This window comes from Tympanuchus pallidicinctus, unplaced genomic scaffold (genome assembly GCF_026119805.1).
Source record: "Tympanuchus pallidicinctus isolate F22 unplaced genomic scaffold, pur_lepc_1.0 scaffold17, whole genome shotgun sequence".
NCBI classification, from domain to species: domain Eukaryota; kingdom Metazoa; phylum Chordata; class Aves; order Galliformes; family Phasianidae; genus Tympanuchus; species Tympanuchus pallidicinctus.
Genome location: NW_026294690.1, coordinates 4,265,910 through 4,280,414, shown reverse-complemented (window position 1 = coordinate 4,280,414; position 14,505 = coordinate 4,265,910). Strand labels below are relative to the sequence as shown.

At 42.0% G+C, this 14,505-nt stretch overlaps 1 protein-coding gene across 4 annotated transcripts in view; it reads left to right on the top strand.

The window, feature by feature from the left end:
- Positions 1-14,505, top strand: part of VGLL4 (vestigial like family member 4) — a 79,926-nt gene that overhangs the window by 48,878 nt on the left and 16,543 nt on the right. For 2 of the 4 annotated variants that reach the window (XM_052678354.1, XM_052678353.1), the window contains one exon: positions 7,148-7,337. In XM_052678354.1, the coding sequence (XP_052534314.1) occupies positions 7,148-7,337 (190 nt within the window). Of the gene's footprint in view, positions 1-1,966; positions 1,987-7,147; positions 7,338-7,395; positions 7,839-14,505 lie in introns of those variants that run through there. The other 2 variants (XM_052678355.1, XM_052678356.1) reach the window with 2 other exon arrangements.

Genomic DNA, 14,505 nt, shown 5'->3' with positions numbered 1-14,505 from the left:
GGAAAGAGAAAACATTAAGCTTGGGAAGTAACTCGAATGACTGAATTTCAGTATTATTGTACATGAGTATGTCGTAGGGATGCACCAAAACCTCTTACAGTGCTTATGATGCAGTATGGTTTTCCAGGGAGTTAAATGGATCATGCATCTTTCTGCTGACCGGTAAACACTAAACTAATGTTTTCTGTACAAATACAGGAGATGAAAATGTAAATGATACATCTCCCTTTTGTCTTCTTTTCTCTTTTATTCTCTCCCTTGTTTGTTCTTGCTTTCATACTGAGGCCAGTGCTGTTCAGCAGGGCCGGGTGGCTCAAGTACAGTGCTATACAAAGGCAAGTGCTTGGTCTTACTTGGTGGTTCTTCTTAGCAAGGCAGCTTATGGTTCTTTTATATAAGAGCCCCTGTAACACATTGAGCAAACATAAAATGATAACTTGTGTTAACTTCTAGTGCCTCTTAATTGACTTTAAATGTTTGATATAGGTTTTTCCCAGGAGAGCTGGCAGAAAAGCCAAGAAAGGACTTTTCTTTGGGAACAGCCTTGCTTTCTGAGTTAAAAAATAAAAACAAAAATGAGTCAAACCAAGGGAAATCTTATTTTGACATTGACAGAAACAAGACCTCATTGGTATTATTTATTTGGAGATTAGAGTAGTGCATTGATTTCATTTAAATCTTGTCTACCAAATAATTGAAATCTTTTTTTTTTAGCCATAGTTAACATGAATTCAGGCACTCTAAGCAGAAGAAAGGAAGATCTTACAAACAGCCAGCTGATAGATGTGCTGCAGGAGTTTACTGGTTGAGCCATTATCCTAAAGGCAGATCTTCAGTCTTCTCAAATAGTCTCTACAATTAGATGTAAGCCTGAGTTCATTGTTGGGTTGGAACTCAACACAGTCCACAGTCTCTCAGTTGCTGAGGTGTGAAAATTGAAATTTGACAGAGGAAATAGCATGCTTGAGGTTTGATGTTACGACACTAGGAAGCTCTGCCAGACTGAAGCATTGAAATCTGCTCCGGCCTGCCTTTTTTCTGGCTTATCACAGAATCACAGAAACACCAATGTTGGAAAAGATACAGAAGATCATCCAGTCCAATCATCCGCCTATCACCAATAGTTCTCACTAAACCATGTCCGTCAGCACAAAATCCAAGTGTTCCTTGGACTGCTCTCCTTCCCCTTTTCATACCATCATTACTGCCTACTTACAGAGACACATTTTTGCAGTTCATTTTTGTTTTTACTTACAGCTAGAAGTGTCTTAGAAGGAGATGCTCACAGTCGGTACCTGGTTAGCAGAGCAAAGAGAATATTACAACCTTAGTTTGTGTGGTCAGCAAAGAGCTTTTTCTTTACTTGTATTTATGAATTAGTTTGTAGAATTGAGTCAACTGTCCATGTAAGTATTTATGTGCAGAGTGTATGTCTGTGCTATTTGCTATTTCATATAGCTATGCTGTTACAGTATCACAAGAATGGAAGTTGATGTAATCAGTTTTTCACAGTACATTTGACGGGGCAGTGACAGGTTTGGGGGGTCTGTTCTGCCATTCTGGCACAATTGGTTGTTTTGTATTTGTTGTTTTATGTAGTGCAGCATTTGGAAAGTCTGTTGAAATCTGCTTTGGCCTGTGCTGCTCAGCTCTGATGAACAAAGATGTGTTTTTATTAAAGGATCCTCAAGCAATCATTCCTGTGCTCCACGAGTGGTCTTGCTGTACCTGAACTCTGGCTCCTTTCCCGGCGCAGTCTTTTGGATGAGAGAGGAGGAAAAAGTGGGTGGAGGTGATTGAATGCAGAGGTCACTGTTTTATGTTCTTGCTAGCAACGTCAAATGTAATGTGTCCCTCATTGGCAGGCATGGTCAGATAGAGGAGCCAGAACAGAACAGTCAGTTTAATCACTGTATTCTGCTTTTGGCCATGGGTTTTCTGGCATACGTATCTCTGCACAGTGGTAGCCAGAGCGTGGTTCCAGGAGTAAGTGCTTTTCATATGTTTTGTAAGCTGATGAGAGCAGGCTTTTGCCAGTTTTTCTGTAAATGTGTATGTGATTCTTTTGTTTCCTAAATTAGCTTTTTGTCATCCTGCAAGAAAGTCAGTAAAATGTGTGTCAGATACGTGAATTAGTAAGTTTGCTGCTGAAAGAAATCTGTCAGATGTAATAAGAAATATTTCCAAGATATGGTTTCATAAGTGTTTTATGAGAAGGCTGTTCTCATTAATATTTAGTTTTCTTGTTGTTCTTGAGCTTGCTATTTCATTATGCTTTCCAGGTGGGCCTAGTTTTATATACTACAAAGCAAATGGGTACTACTGTAACTTGTTTGCAGCATTTGACAGTGTAATGCTCCTAATTAATTCTTATTTAAGCTAAGTAATATCTTCTGTCAAAACTGTCATCCAGAAATAATGTAGTGATACAAAGACTTTCTTGTTTGCATCAGGTTGTAGAAATGCCCAGTGGTTAGATAAATAATCTAAGCAGTCACAAATGATATTGTCTTTTATCGTAAAACAAAGACCTATACTGAGATGTTTGAATGCATTAATTCATTTTCTGTGGCCACAGAAGCAAAGAAAATTTGCATTAAGTTATGATCTTACAAGAGTTTAGTCTGAATATTTTGCACAGATTAAATTTTTGGGGAATTCCATCATTTCAAAGATACCACAATGTATACAGTGTATAAGTAATACCTAATGTAGACACTTGACAACATCAGCATGCTAATTTGCTGGTACAAGGTGTTGATTCTTAGTGGTTTTGATAACTTGTTTTGATAACTGATTAAGCAATATTGAAGTGACTTCACCACTTGACATCTTGTATCTCAAATCACTGGTTTTTGACCATGATTTGGAATTATAATGTCACCTATCTCAATTCATGTTGACACAGACTTTTGTGTTGCAGAAGGAAACATGGAACAGTTTATAAATTCATTCCTGTTGGTTTTCAATTTAAACTTGTTTGATCTTCTGTAGTTTCATCTTCACATCCACATAGCTTTTGTGAATGTCCTGTCGTTTCAGCAGAAATATTCCATATGCAACGAGGGCTAAACTGTGGATCAGTAGGTAAAACTGGCCCTGAAGACCTTCATGTACTATTGATTCCTGGGAACGTCTGACCCTGGGAACATGAACCAACCCTTTTTGCTAATGAGTTTGTCTTCATGAAGATATTGGAAAAACTAATTAAAGGTGTAATGCATGTTAATTAAATTCTGTTAAACACTCATGCCCATGATTTTATTAATTACTAGAGTGGCCTGAGGTCATGGTAATTCAGTTCAAGCTCTTAAAGGTAAAGACCCTTTTGATCCAGAACGGAAGGCTTTTTTGTGAAGTTAATAAGTGTGTCAGGAATGTTCTCTTGTGGACAAATCTGTTTGTCAGATGCAGAACAGAAAAGTAAAGCGGGCAAGGACAGCGCTTAGGGGACTCTTACTTCAGCATGCTCTGAGGTCTGTATCGTGTCAGTCTTCAGCTGGAAAGATGAAGCCTTTCATTTCTGGTTCGTAATTAATGCACAGATTTTATGGATTAACAGTAGCCAGCGGGAAGAGGAAACTGGGAGGGGGGATAGGATGTGATAGCCATGTCTTAGTGCGGAGCTGCTGGGTCAGAGAGGAAGGAAGTTAGCTGCCAAGATAGCTTATATCTTTTTTTTTTTTCCTCCCAATCTTTGGTAACTCCTGGAGTTCTCAGGCGTATTTTAAGACTTCTCTGGTGTCTTACTGTCAGATCCACACTTGTGAAAACATGACTTTTGCTGTTGTGATGTTTACATTGCATGGATGTTTCAGTAGGGACTCAGATACTGCTGACTGAACTGCAAGAGAAACAAAAATAATGTTAAAGATCCAACGATCTTGGTGGTGCTTATGGTCAAAAAGAGACATGCTGTTTTTACAAATGTTTCGTTTGCTTGTGTTAGTTTGAATCACTTGCAGTTTAGGCTGTTAAGTGGTTAAAATAAAGAACGTTCTTGCTGACTGCATTAACTTCTGTTGAGTGAGTGTGCTGCTGCAGTGCTGGCATATAGGCAGACACTACGTCACATTGTTATCTGGGTTTTGCTTGTCTGTGTTTTATCGTGTTGCCTAACAGTTTTAATTAAAAAAAAAAAAAAAAAAAAAAGACTGGTATGAACAGTTGTACATAGAACTATCTGAAAGCAGCAGATCAAGAGTGTCTCACACCAGCTGCTTACTGAAACAAAGGGAAGTATTATGAGAGGCACAATAAAAGTGTTTGCTATCCATGCTTTCAGTCATAGGGCAGACACAAGCCTTCACAGTAATGGATTTTGAAGACTGGAGCTTAGTCTTGTGGAATTTTATAAAACAGAGTTGTTTTATCAGAGTATTGTCTTGCCAGTTGTGTAGTGTGAGTCTGGTTACCATGGAGTGCGGTCAGCTGGGGGAGACAAATGCAGTCAGCAAACCAGTGCCTTGTATCATAGGCTCTGCTGTGGTTTCTCTCTCTCTGGTTTAAATTCACATTTGGGAAGGAGTAAAGTGGTGGGGAAAGAAGACACCTTTTATTTAAATATAAAACAGTTTTAACCCTAATCAAAATTATAAGCCGTGAGCGTGCAATTTATCCCTATATACAATGGAGGGATATTTTCCCTCTTAATCTTACCCTGCTATCTGGATCTTTGTCTGGCATTGTTCCCTGCCTGCCTGGTGCCTGCTGGGCAGTGGCCACATGGCTCTGCCTGGAGGAGATGCTTGGTGTCTTCCTGCCTGTCCTGCAGACCGAGAGCGAGGAGCCCCTCCTGCCCCAGTGCTCACCTCTGCCCCCTGTCCTCATGAAGCTGAAGCTTTGGCTGAATGGCCCTATGGTACAAGACAGAACTGTCAGATATGTGCTGAAGACTGTGTTAGTTCACAGTAGGAAAACGCACTATCAAATTCAACACTTTTATTAGAAGTCAACCCTTCATGTGTTTGCACTTAAATGAATGTTGGTATATAGACGCAGTTGTTATGATATAACAGAATCTCAAATTTTTTTTTTAATAAAGAAAAAACAGAGATAATTATGTAGTGTTGGGCACCTAACTGTTGACTAAGAAGGGGAAAGATGGAACAATGTCTACAAATTATCTTTTGTAAACAGCAGTGGGCTTCACATGAGCTTTCTATGATTCTGTGAGTTAGAGGGGCTACGTTCTTGTCAGGAGTTGCTCAGGAGAACTCGGGAAGGACTTAGGTGCAGATCTGGAACTTTTTAAATGGAATTTTGAGTCTTCAGAAGTCATCTGAGATCCTACAGAGAGAAGAATGATTGCATATGGGTGGAATGAAAGTATAATCAGCCTGAATGGATGAAAGCTTTATCTTTTGACATTGGTATAAAACTTTTTGTCAAAGAGAGAAGTGAAAGAGATTCCTCTCCGAGAGTCTGGTGTTGTGTGGCTCACTTCTAAAGTTTGTGTCAGAAATGATCGATATCTGCTCAAAACATACAGGCTGAGCTAAAAATGCAGGAACTGTACTCAGGGCAAGGCTATTTCTGATGAGAGGCCTTTTTGATAAGAGCTCTGTGTGAGCACAGTGGCTGGGGATTTTGGTCCTTTCATACAGGAGGGGTTTGGATGTCTGTCTCAGAGCATCTGCAGTAGGGCACAGTTTTTACTATTTAGAGCTGAGATGGAAAGTTCCAATTTAAATCTGGTGCCAGAGTCTTTTATAGAAATCATGACTTGTGGTGTATTATAGGTCAGTGTATATTTGCTAGTTTATATTATGCTGACGAAATTGGCAAAATGCTTATTTTTACTGGTAAACATTCAGGAGGTTTTCTCCTCACTCCTTCTTTTTCCAACAAAATAGTATTTGTTTTGTGTGGAATTAGGTCAGCGTTTTATAAATCGTCTGCCTCAGCGATGATGTGAAAATGTGTGGTGACACACAAAGATTTCTATTCTCAGCTACTTCAGGACTGCAGATGAAGTTAACTTTATCCTAATTTTAGTTTTGGAAGTTACGGCCGTGTAGAAAACAAAATGCTTCTGGCAGCATAGGAAAAATACAACTTTTAAACTCTAGCAAGAGTAGCTGTTTCAGGGATATTGCCAGAATAGGTGACCCTGATTAATTTAGCTCATCCTTAAGCCCCTTTCAAAGCCTGAAAAGCATTTTGTAATGTCTTTAAATCCCTATGACCCCTGGCTGTAAGGATGGTGAGTTCCATAGTTGTAGGCAAAATGCAGTGCTGCACTTCAGGCCCTGTGTTCAGTGAGACAGTTACTTGAAAGGGGAAAAAAACTGTGGTCATATTTTAGTGTATGTATAGTACTGCTGTGTGAATGTGTTTCTATGCAAGCTAATTGTATCATTTCTGGAATTGTTTATACGTAACTCCCACATGCTGTGACTGGCATTTTCTGTGTTATCAGAAAATACACAGAATTTATAAACTACTGAGTACCAGCAGTCTGCCTCGTGGAAAAATGCCTTTCTTAGAACTGAAGTTGTATGATTCTTCTGTTGAAAACACATGTACTGTTGTGTATTGCAACAAACGTGATTTAAAAGTACAGAGAAGGACATTTGCAGACAAACTTACACTTGCAAAAGCAAGTTCCACTTTTTTCCCTAATTTTTACCTCACATAGTTATATACCAGACAAGCTTGTTTTGGACAGCTTTTTATGAAAAGAATAACTTGAGAATTTCAATGTTTATTCAGCTTTAGATCTTGAATATTTGGCATAGATGTGAACCTGGAATTTATACCACAAGCATAAGGAAAGGAACAAAGCATATTTCATTGCAAATAGTCATGCTTTGCAGGATGAGGTAATGAAAGTTCAGTGCTGGAATGACAGCTTGTAAGAAAGAATGCTTCTGAATAAAAATACTGTTAGAAAGATGTGTTAGTTCAACCTTTCAGATTATCTGGGGTGAGTTGACCCTTCCTGTATTACCTTTTCTCAACTGTTGCTTTATTCATGCATGAAGCTCTAAGGTATGGCTTATAATGATCTTATAGCCGTGTTTAAATGTGCCTTTGCACACCTGACATCTGTTTGGGAATTTTGTCTGAGAGAATTTTTTTAAAGACACCATGTTCTGCCTCATTTTCCCTGTTGTGTTCATCTTCACTTGTCTTTTTCCTGCAGGTGAAGCAGCTTTAAGAGGTGAGCCCAGAATGCAGTCTCTCCCAGTATCCTCTGCTCTAACCAACCATCGGACAGGCCCTCCTCCGATCAGCCCCAATAAGAGAAAGCTCAGCATGGACCAAGGGGATGATGAGATAGACTGCGAAAATGAACATGTTTCTAAAATGAGTCGAATGTTCAATCCACATCTGTAAGTGTCTCGCTTTTATTACTTCTGTTTCACAGAACGCAGTGCTGTCCTCTTCATCTCCATCTCCGTATGTGCTAAAATCATCCTGTGTCTAAATCTTCCTGGTAGATCTTTCCTTTGTTCCAGATTGCATGAAAATTCTGCGCAAAAGCTGATGAGATTAGATGAGTGACGACTTGTTTGGTTTGCATGCAACAAAGCAACAGGAATTACAGCTTTACTTCGTAACAAAACACATACACTAACCTTGCAGTTTCTAAAGCATTGCTCATGTGTTCTTTGTAATTTGCTCGTTTCACTTCTCTGGAAGTCTGTACTCTGGGGGTGGGGAAGCAGGAGGAGGAGAAACAGAAGTGGTTTGCATTTTTCAGAGGCCAGGAGATTGTGAGCCAGCTGCTCTGTAGTCTGCCTTGACAACTGGGCAAGCTGCAGTTGTTGCTAAACATTACTTGGGCGATTGCACTCCAGCTCTGACAGTCAGATGTGGAATTTTTCACACAGGTAAGGTGTTGATGAGCTAGGTGCACGTGTTGGGTAATCATCAAATGCCATTCTTGCTGTGTGCATTCCTAGGAATGCAGGTCTGGTTGGCATGAAGTACAGGCTTAGAGAATTCCTTTCATTCTTGACTGGAGGAAGTGTTTGGAGCAGTTCAGCAGTCCAGGGCAGTCTGATAGCTGAGCGCCGTTCCCTGCTGCCTCAGCTCTTACAGCCTCTGCATTCCTTGCATTCCGCTCTGCTGTGGACTGTTGTGTTCAGTCATAAGATGCGGACTGAGGTATTTATCCTCAAATAAATCACCATAGTGTTAGTCAGAGGCTGGGCCTGTAGTCTGCAGTCTTGGAATTTGTTACGAATCAGGAATCCAGCACTGAAGTAATGCAAAACAATAAAAGCTCACAAGCAGAGGGAGACTTCTCATTTACAACATACCTTCTCTCTCCTAAAAACTTAACTATTTATAGCCTTTCCCTGGCACTGAAAATGGTGATACTGGAAAGAACCACATGCTCTGTTTCTGTGGCATACATACGTGACACATCTGAAGAATTTTATGGCATTTTTGAATTATTGTGTAACTTTGTGGGAAAAGGTGTGATTTGTAAAAATTCATATGCCAATGATGAAATAAAACACAGCTGGCAGTTACGTACATTACAGCACTTTATACAGTGGAGACTATAAAAATAATGAAGTCTGAACCAACAGACTCATGTGCAACCAGCGTTCAAAACTGAAAGATGCAGGCAGTCACTCCATGTGATCCCTTAGGCATAGTCTTTTCTAGTATGGTTTTTACTCACTGCATTCTTTTTGTATGTGAAAGGCACATCTTCTGCTAGTAAAAAGCGCTGGTTGTCTGCCTAGTATTCATGTGATGGGACTTAATCTATTTCAATTAATGCTTCTACTGCATATGAATCATGATCTAACGTAATGCTTTTTCATTGTAATTTAACAGTTGAAGTGGATTATTCAAACTTTGCAGGACTGTCCTAAAATATTTTAGGGATGAGAAATGTACTGTAGAAATTTGATTTTTTTTTTTTTTTTGCAGTGATAAAAAGGCAGTAAATTTTGAGAAAGAAGTATTTTTTGGAACACGGTAATGCTGCTCCCACTGTAGTGACTTGGAGCTTCTAAAAGTTCTGGTTTCATAATATTCAATTTGGAAAAGCAAATCCATGAGAGATGCCTTTGCTACTGATACAGTGTGACTTGGACTATAGAGGTGAGGGCTTGTATTTTGAGCTTTTCAGGTTTTAGTGTCCTGAACAGACAGAAGGAGGTTGTTGGTGATACAAAAATTGTTCATTTGGTATCACACACATCTTTGCCACATAGCACTGTTTAAATCTCTGCTCCTTTAGCTGAGTGTCTTTAGTTATTCTAACTGACCGGAATGGACAGGTTTTGTTCATCTGGAAGTCAGTGCTTGGAAGGCAGTAGTCTTTACAACCACAAGCATCTCTTCTTCAGACATCTGGGTCTTTGTGATCATCTTGGTAGAACTGTGAAGCAATTGAATATTCATCCTCTTACCAGCAGCATATTGTGAGTGGAAATGTAATTCAACAGGACGAGAATCGGGCACCGTGGTTCATTACAAATGGTAGAACTTTTGTTAGCAATTTGATGTTAACTCTTAGCAGCACTGTGCATCAATGGGAATGAATCCATGTACCTGCTTTGGATATTCTATTAGACATCAAGCAATTCTAGCCTTCTGTTCTGAAACTGAATGCTTTGAGATAATCCTTGCTCACGTGTAATTCCCAGATGTATCTTTCAAATGAAGCTCATTGGGAGCTGTACTCAGGAATGTTTACTTTTATCGTGAAAAAATTACAACTAGTGGAGCAGACAGGGCTGTGAAGCACAGCGAATCGTATGCCCTGGCAATTCTGTTATGCTTCTAAAATTCCTGTGCAAAGAACAAATTTATGAAAGGCTCTGTTTTCAGGGGAGATAATTCTCAGCCTTGGGATAAAAAAAAAACAAAAAACATACCTGAGACCTTGCAGAAACATTTTTAAGATCTTTGCTTTACGGCAGTGCGCTGGACTGTATGTGTACAGCTTCTGTATTTCTGTCGTTGTAGAAATGACACCCACAAACTTCTCACTTGATAAAACCACACTTCCACCACACATTCAAACCCAGGCACTGTAGTACGAAATCCTTTTGTGTGCATTTCACACTTTCTTGTGATCTCTCAAATGCTTTACTTAAAATGCATTCACTGAAGCACAATCTTACTTAAGTAAAATGTGCTTTGTGTACTGCACTGAATTTTCTGATGCTCTGTAAAACAGCAGAGAGTTTATTTGAAGCCTCACGTTGGAACATGCCTTTGTTCTCCTGTGATTTAGAGGAGAGTAATTAGGAACTTGACTGGTAAGGGGCTGGAGCTCTACCAGTCTTTCTTAACAAACGAAGTCTCTTTATTGCATTTCCAAGATGTATTTAGCCCTGTATAAAATGATCTGTGTCTGGCCATTGTGATGTAGGTGGAGCGCGAATGAAGTGTGTTGTACCTTTAAGTAAAGGTCTCAGGCCTGACCTATGTTATGTGGGTTTCTTGTTTGTCAGGCTGGAGGCATTTTCTCATTTTCACAGTTCAGCTGAAAACAAAGGCCTCCTTATCCTTGCAGGGAGCTCTTAAGAGCTGACATCAGCCTTTTCCCAGCAGGCATCATTTCTGCCTTAAGAGTCCTTGCAGGGAACTGAGAAGTCCGATAACAGTTTCTTCTCATGGCATTTTGTTTGCCAAAGAGCAAATCAAATCGGTAAATGCCAAGAGCATAGAAATACTCCTTTTTTTAACTTTTTTTTTTTTTTTTAAGACATGACACTGGGCTGTTACTGCTGCTCTGATTTTACTAGGAACTAGAAGGAGCATAACAGTGTTTGGAACAGGGGCAGTTATGGGTAACAGTTTCTAGCTGTGGTGTGGCGATTTTAGAAATAGTTTGCATGCTGGCAAATTGTGGTATTGTCACTGTGCTTACAGTTAGAGAGAATTTATGACACAGACATCTTCAAAAGCATTCAGATTTTGTGTTAGTGCTAAAATTGTACATGAAACTGTTTGGATTTCCAGTGGAAGGAAGCTAGTATTTTTTCTTTGCTTGCAGTGTGTATCAGGCGGAAAGACAGTGTTGTGGTTTGGGGCTGTACAGAGATACAGTACTGTGAATGGAGCACTTTCCTCTTTGTCTCTTGTCACCAATTCCTGTATGGCTTGGTGGCATTAGGATTGCAATGAATGTTCATTTCTATATGAAAACTATTGCACTACAGCGATTAGCACACGTTGGGTATATGTAGATGAATTATGATTTCTTGATTTGCGTGATATATGGTTCAGATTTTTGTTGTAGTAAAAATAAATGATAGAAAAGAAGTGATAGAACAGTGGGCACTCAGGAGAATGTATTTACTGGGGAAAGGTGTTCAGGCACAGGGGAACGGGTTCAGAGGGTGCCTGGTGTTCCATGCCTGTCAGCACTGAAAAGGCATTGGGATCATGCTCTCAATAACATACTAAAGCAGTTGGTTAGCTGTGCAGCAGTCAGGCAACTGCTCCTGATGATCTTTGAAGGTCCCATCTAACAGAGCTATTCAGTGGAGTTTTCTTTAATTAATGCTGCGATGGAAGTTACATTGGCACTACTTTTTAAAAATCCCTTTTAAGCTGTCCTGAAGGTTATCTGCATTTGAAAGTCATAGAACAATTTGGGTTTGGCCCTGGGAAATGATTTCATTCAATCCCTGATACAAGATGGGTCAGCTGTGTCCTCCTCAAGCCTGCAGTCGCTCTAGGCAAAGAATTGAGTGAGGTCTGAAGTAATCAATAAACCGAGTTCCTAATTAGAGGAATAGACCCCATCACCTCCTTCCCTGCTATTCTCTGGCATTCTCAGGCAGAGGATACAAGATTGAAATGGTCTGTAGAGAATCAGATCCCTGTTGTGGCAGGGGCTGGCTGTGGATCCAAGCAAGGCTTGAAGATTTAGAACTGGGCTGTAGAGGTAGTGTGGGAGTTTTCAGAAAAGTTTTTTTCTGCTCTTAACTGCCTTTTTTTGTTCCAGGCTTTATGGGATATTAAGACATGTGCTTACGCTGTCATTGTATTGTGACAAATGAGAATAGAAAAAAACAACCCACACACATCTCTGAACACCCAGTGCCTTACATTTGCTTGCAGGAGTTCTCCTAACAAGAATGTGCCTTTGAAGTATTTGCAATTAACCTGGTGTTTGCCAAGAGATTCTGCTGAAGCTGAAGGTCTCTGCACTCCTAGTGGCTTTGGCACATTGTGGCTCTGGTTGGTCACAGCAGGCAAAGGATTACATAGCAGCTTCCAAATTGCTTTTCCACAGGTTTACATCTGTCTTTTTTTTTTTTTTTTTTTTTCCTCTCTCCTTGAATGATAAACCAAGATTAGTCAGATATATTTTCTTAACTATTAATGGAGATCACTCCATTCATTCTTCTTAAATTGTTTCCAACAAATATACATTAAATGGAACCTTTAGTGAGTCTCAACGTGTCTGAGTTAATATTTAACACTGAGGTTTGCAAATGTTCTGAAGGGGGAATTTCAGAAAAGAGTCAAATCCCGTTCGGCTCAGGAGGCAGTAGCCAAGCACACTGCAGTGCTTGTTATGGGCAGCTTTGGGGTTGGAATTGGATTAAGAGCATTTTGGTAATGCACAGAAAGATCAGATCTGCCAAAATTTGGTTGCGTGTATAAGTACTTGGAAAAACCAGGCAGTGTTAGGGCTGTCCACATGCGAAGAGGAAGGTTTTGTTAGCTAGGTCCAGACTCGTTCCTGACTTCCCTTCTTGTGGTAAAGTGGCATAAAACCTCCATGGACATGGCCGTGCCCATGAAGCCTCCTGGCTGCGATGGGCGCACAGTGCTGTGCCAACACTTGGCAGCATGCACAGCACCGAGCCTGCTGCTGCCCTGTCATCCCAGGGAGCCTTTCTTCATTCTCACTAATGGGAAGTTCTGCATTGCAGAAGTTACATAACTGCACCGGGCTGAAATTCAGCGCTGGTCCAAAAGCCCGATACCACAAGAGGTAGAAAGAGCCGGTACTGCTGACAGACATACCCTAGCTGTGCATCCCAGCCATATGGAAACAAGGGCTTAATCTCACCTCTTTTATTTAACCATTTTCCCAGATGTTTCCTGCAGTTTGACAGATGTGCCATTTACTAGAAAGTTGTGCTCCTGAGAATTAGAGTGTTATGGACACGGTTGCTATAGACAATGACTCTGTAAGGGTAAGACTTGGACTAAAATATTACATTAATTTCTAGTTGAATAAGTGCGTGTTTTTTTGTTTTTTTTTTTTTTTCCCCGGGACTGAAAGCGCCGGGCCGGACGGTCTCCTTTCATTTTCTCCCCCCTCTGTACCGCGCCACAAAAAGGCGCTCCGGCTTTAACCCGTTCTCTCGGCTCTGCCTCCCGGGCTCCGGCAGCGCCCCGAGCGGAGCCGCTCGCTGCCCGCCGGGGACTCTTATCGTGACGGGGCGCCGCGCTCCGCGCCGCAACCGCTCGCCAAGTCCGTGAGGCCCCGGGCGGGCTGCGGGAGGACGCGGCCGCCTTCGCGCGCCCTGGCAATGATTACCCTGAGGTTCGTAGCGGGCCTCGCACGGCGGCCCCGCGCCGCCGCCTCCCGCCCCCGTGGCGGCCCCCGTCGGTCAGGGGGAGCCGGCAGGAGAGGAGAGGAGAGGACTCGACTCGGCCGTGCGGGCGCATCTCTCGTTGGAAAATGCTGCCGCTCTGCTCGGTGGGAATGGAGCGGTGCTTTGCGTTTCTTACATAACTCCTCCCGCGCTGTAAACAAGCGGTGCCGCTCTCGGCTCTCCAGGATTTCTCATTCACGATGTAAATAGTGCTCGTCCACTGCGGCGGAGCGTGCCGTGCTGCCGGCCGGGCGCTGGAGCTGTGCTGTGCTGTGCTTCCCGGCCCAGCTGGGATGGAAGCATCTTCGCAGCCATGAGAAATCTTTCCAAAACATCTGGGTGAAGCCGCAAAGCCCTTCGTGAAGTCTGTAATGTGGCACAGACGTTCCGGCGCTGCACATCATGGAGCAGTCGCATCGGGCAGTGCAGGTTTGTGCCCGTGCTCCCATGGCCCAGCCATCAGAAGCTGTGCAGCCATGTGCCCCAGTGCTGCGTGGGACAGGGCTGGTGGGAGCCTCGAGCCCTGCTGCCACAGCCTTCACATCAGTAACGTTTGCTGACCGTCAGTCAGTCTTGTAAGCGGCGGAAACACAAAACCTGAATGCTTTTCCTTGTCCTTTGTGTTGTAACTAAAGCTTTCCTTAAGCGGAAGTGAGACGTTGCTGTTGGTTGTGGGATCTGACACCTTTAACTCCAGCACAGAGCACCGGCCTGTCTTCATAGGGGAGGTGCTCCCCTATCCCAAGCACATTATTTACACCCATACTGTCAACCCCGGGGGGGTCCAAGGAGCCCGGAGACGCCGTATGGCATCTCCGGGCTCCTTGGACCCCCCCGGGGCTGAGGCTTTCACCCCCCCTCCTTTTTAAAGCTGAAAAACAAGTCTCTGTCATTCCACCTCCTGCTGATCAGACACGGTTAATTCCAGCAGCGTGACTTTATTTCCAGAGTGGCTTGTGTTGTT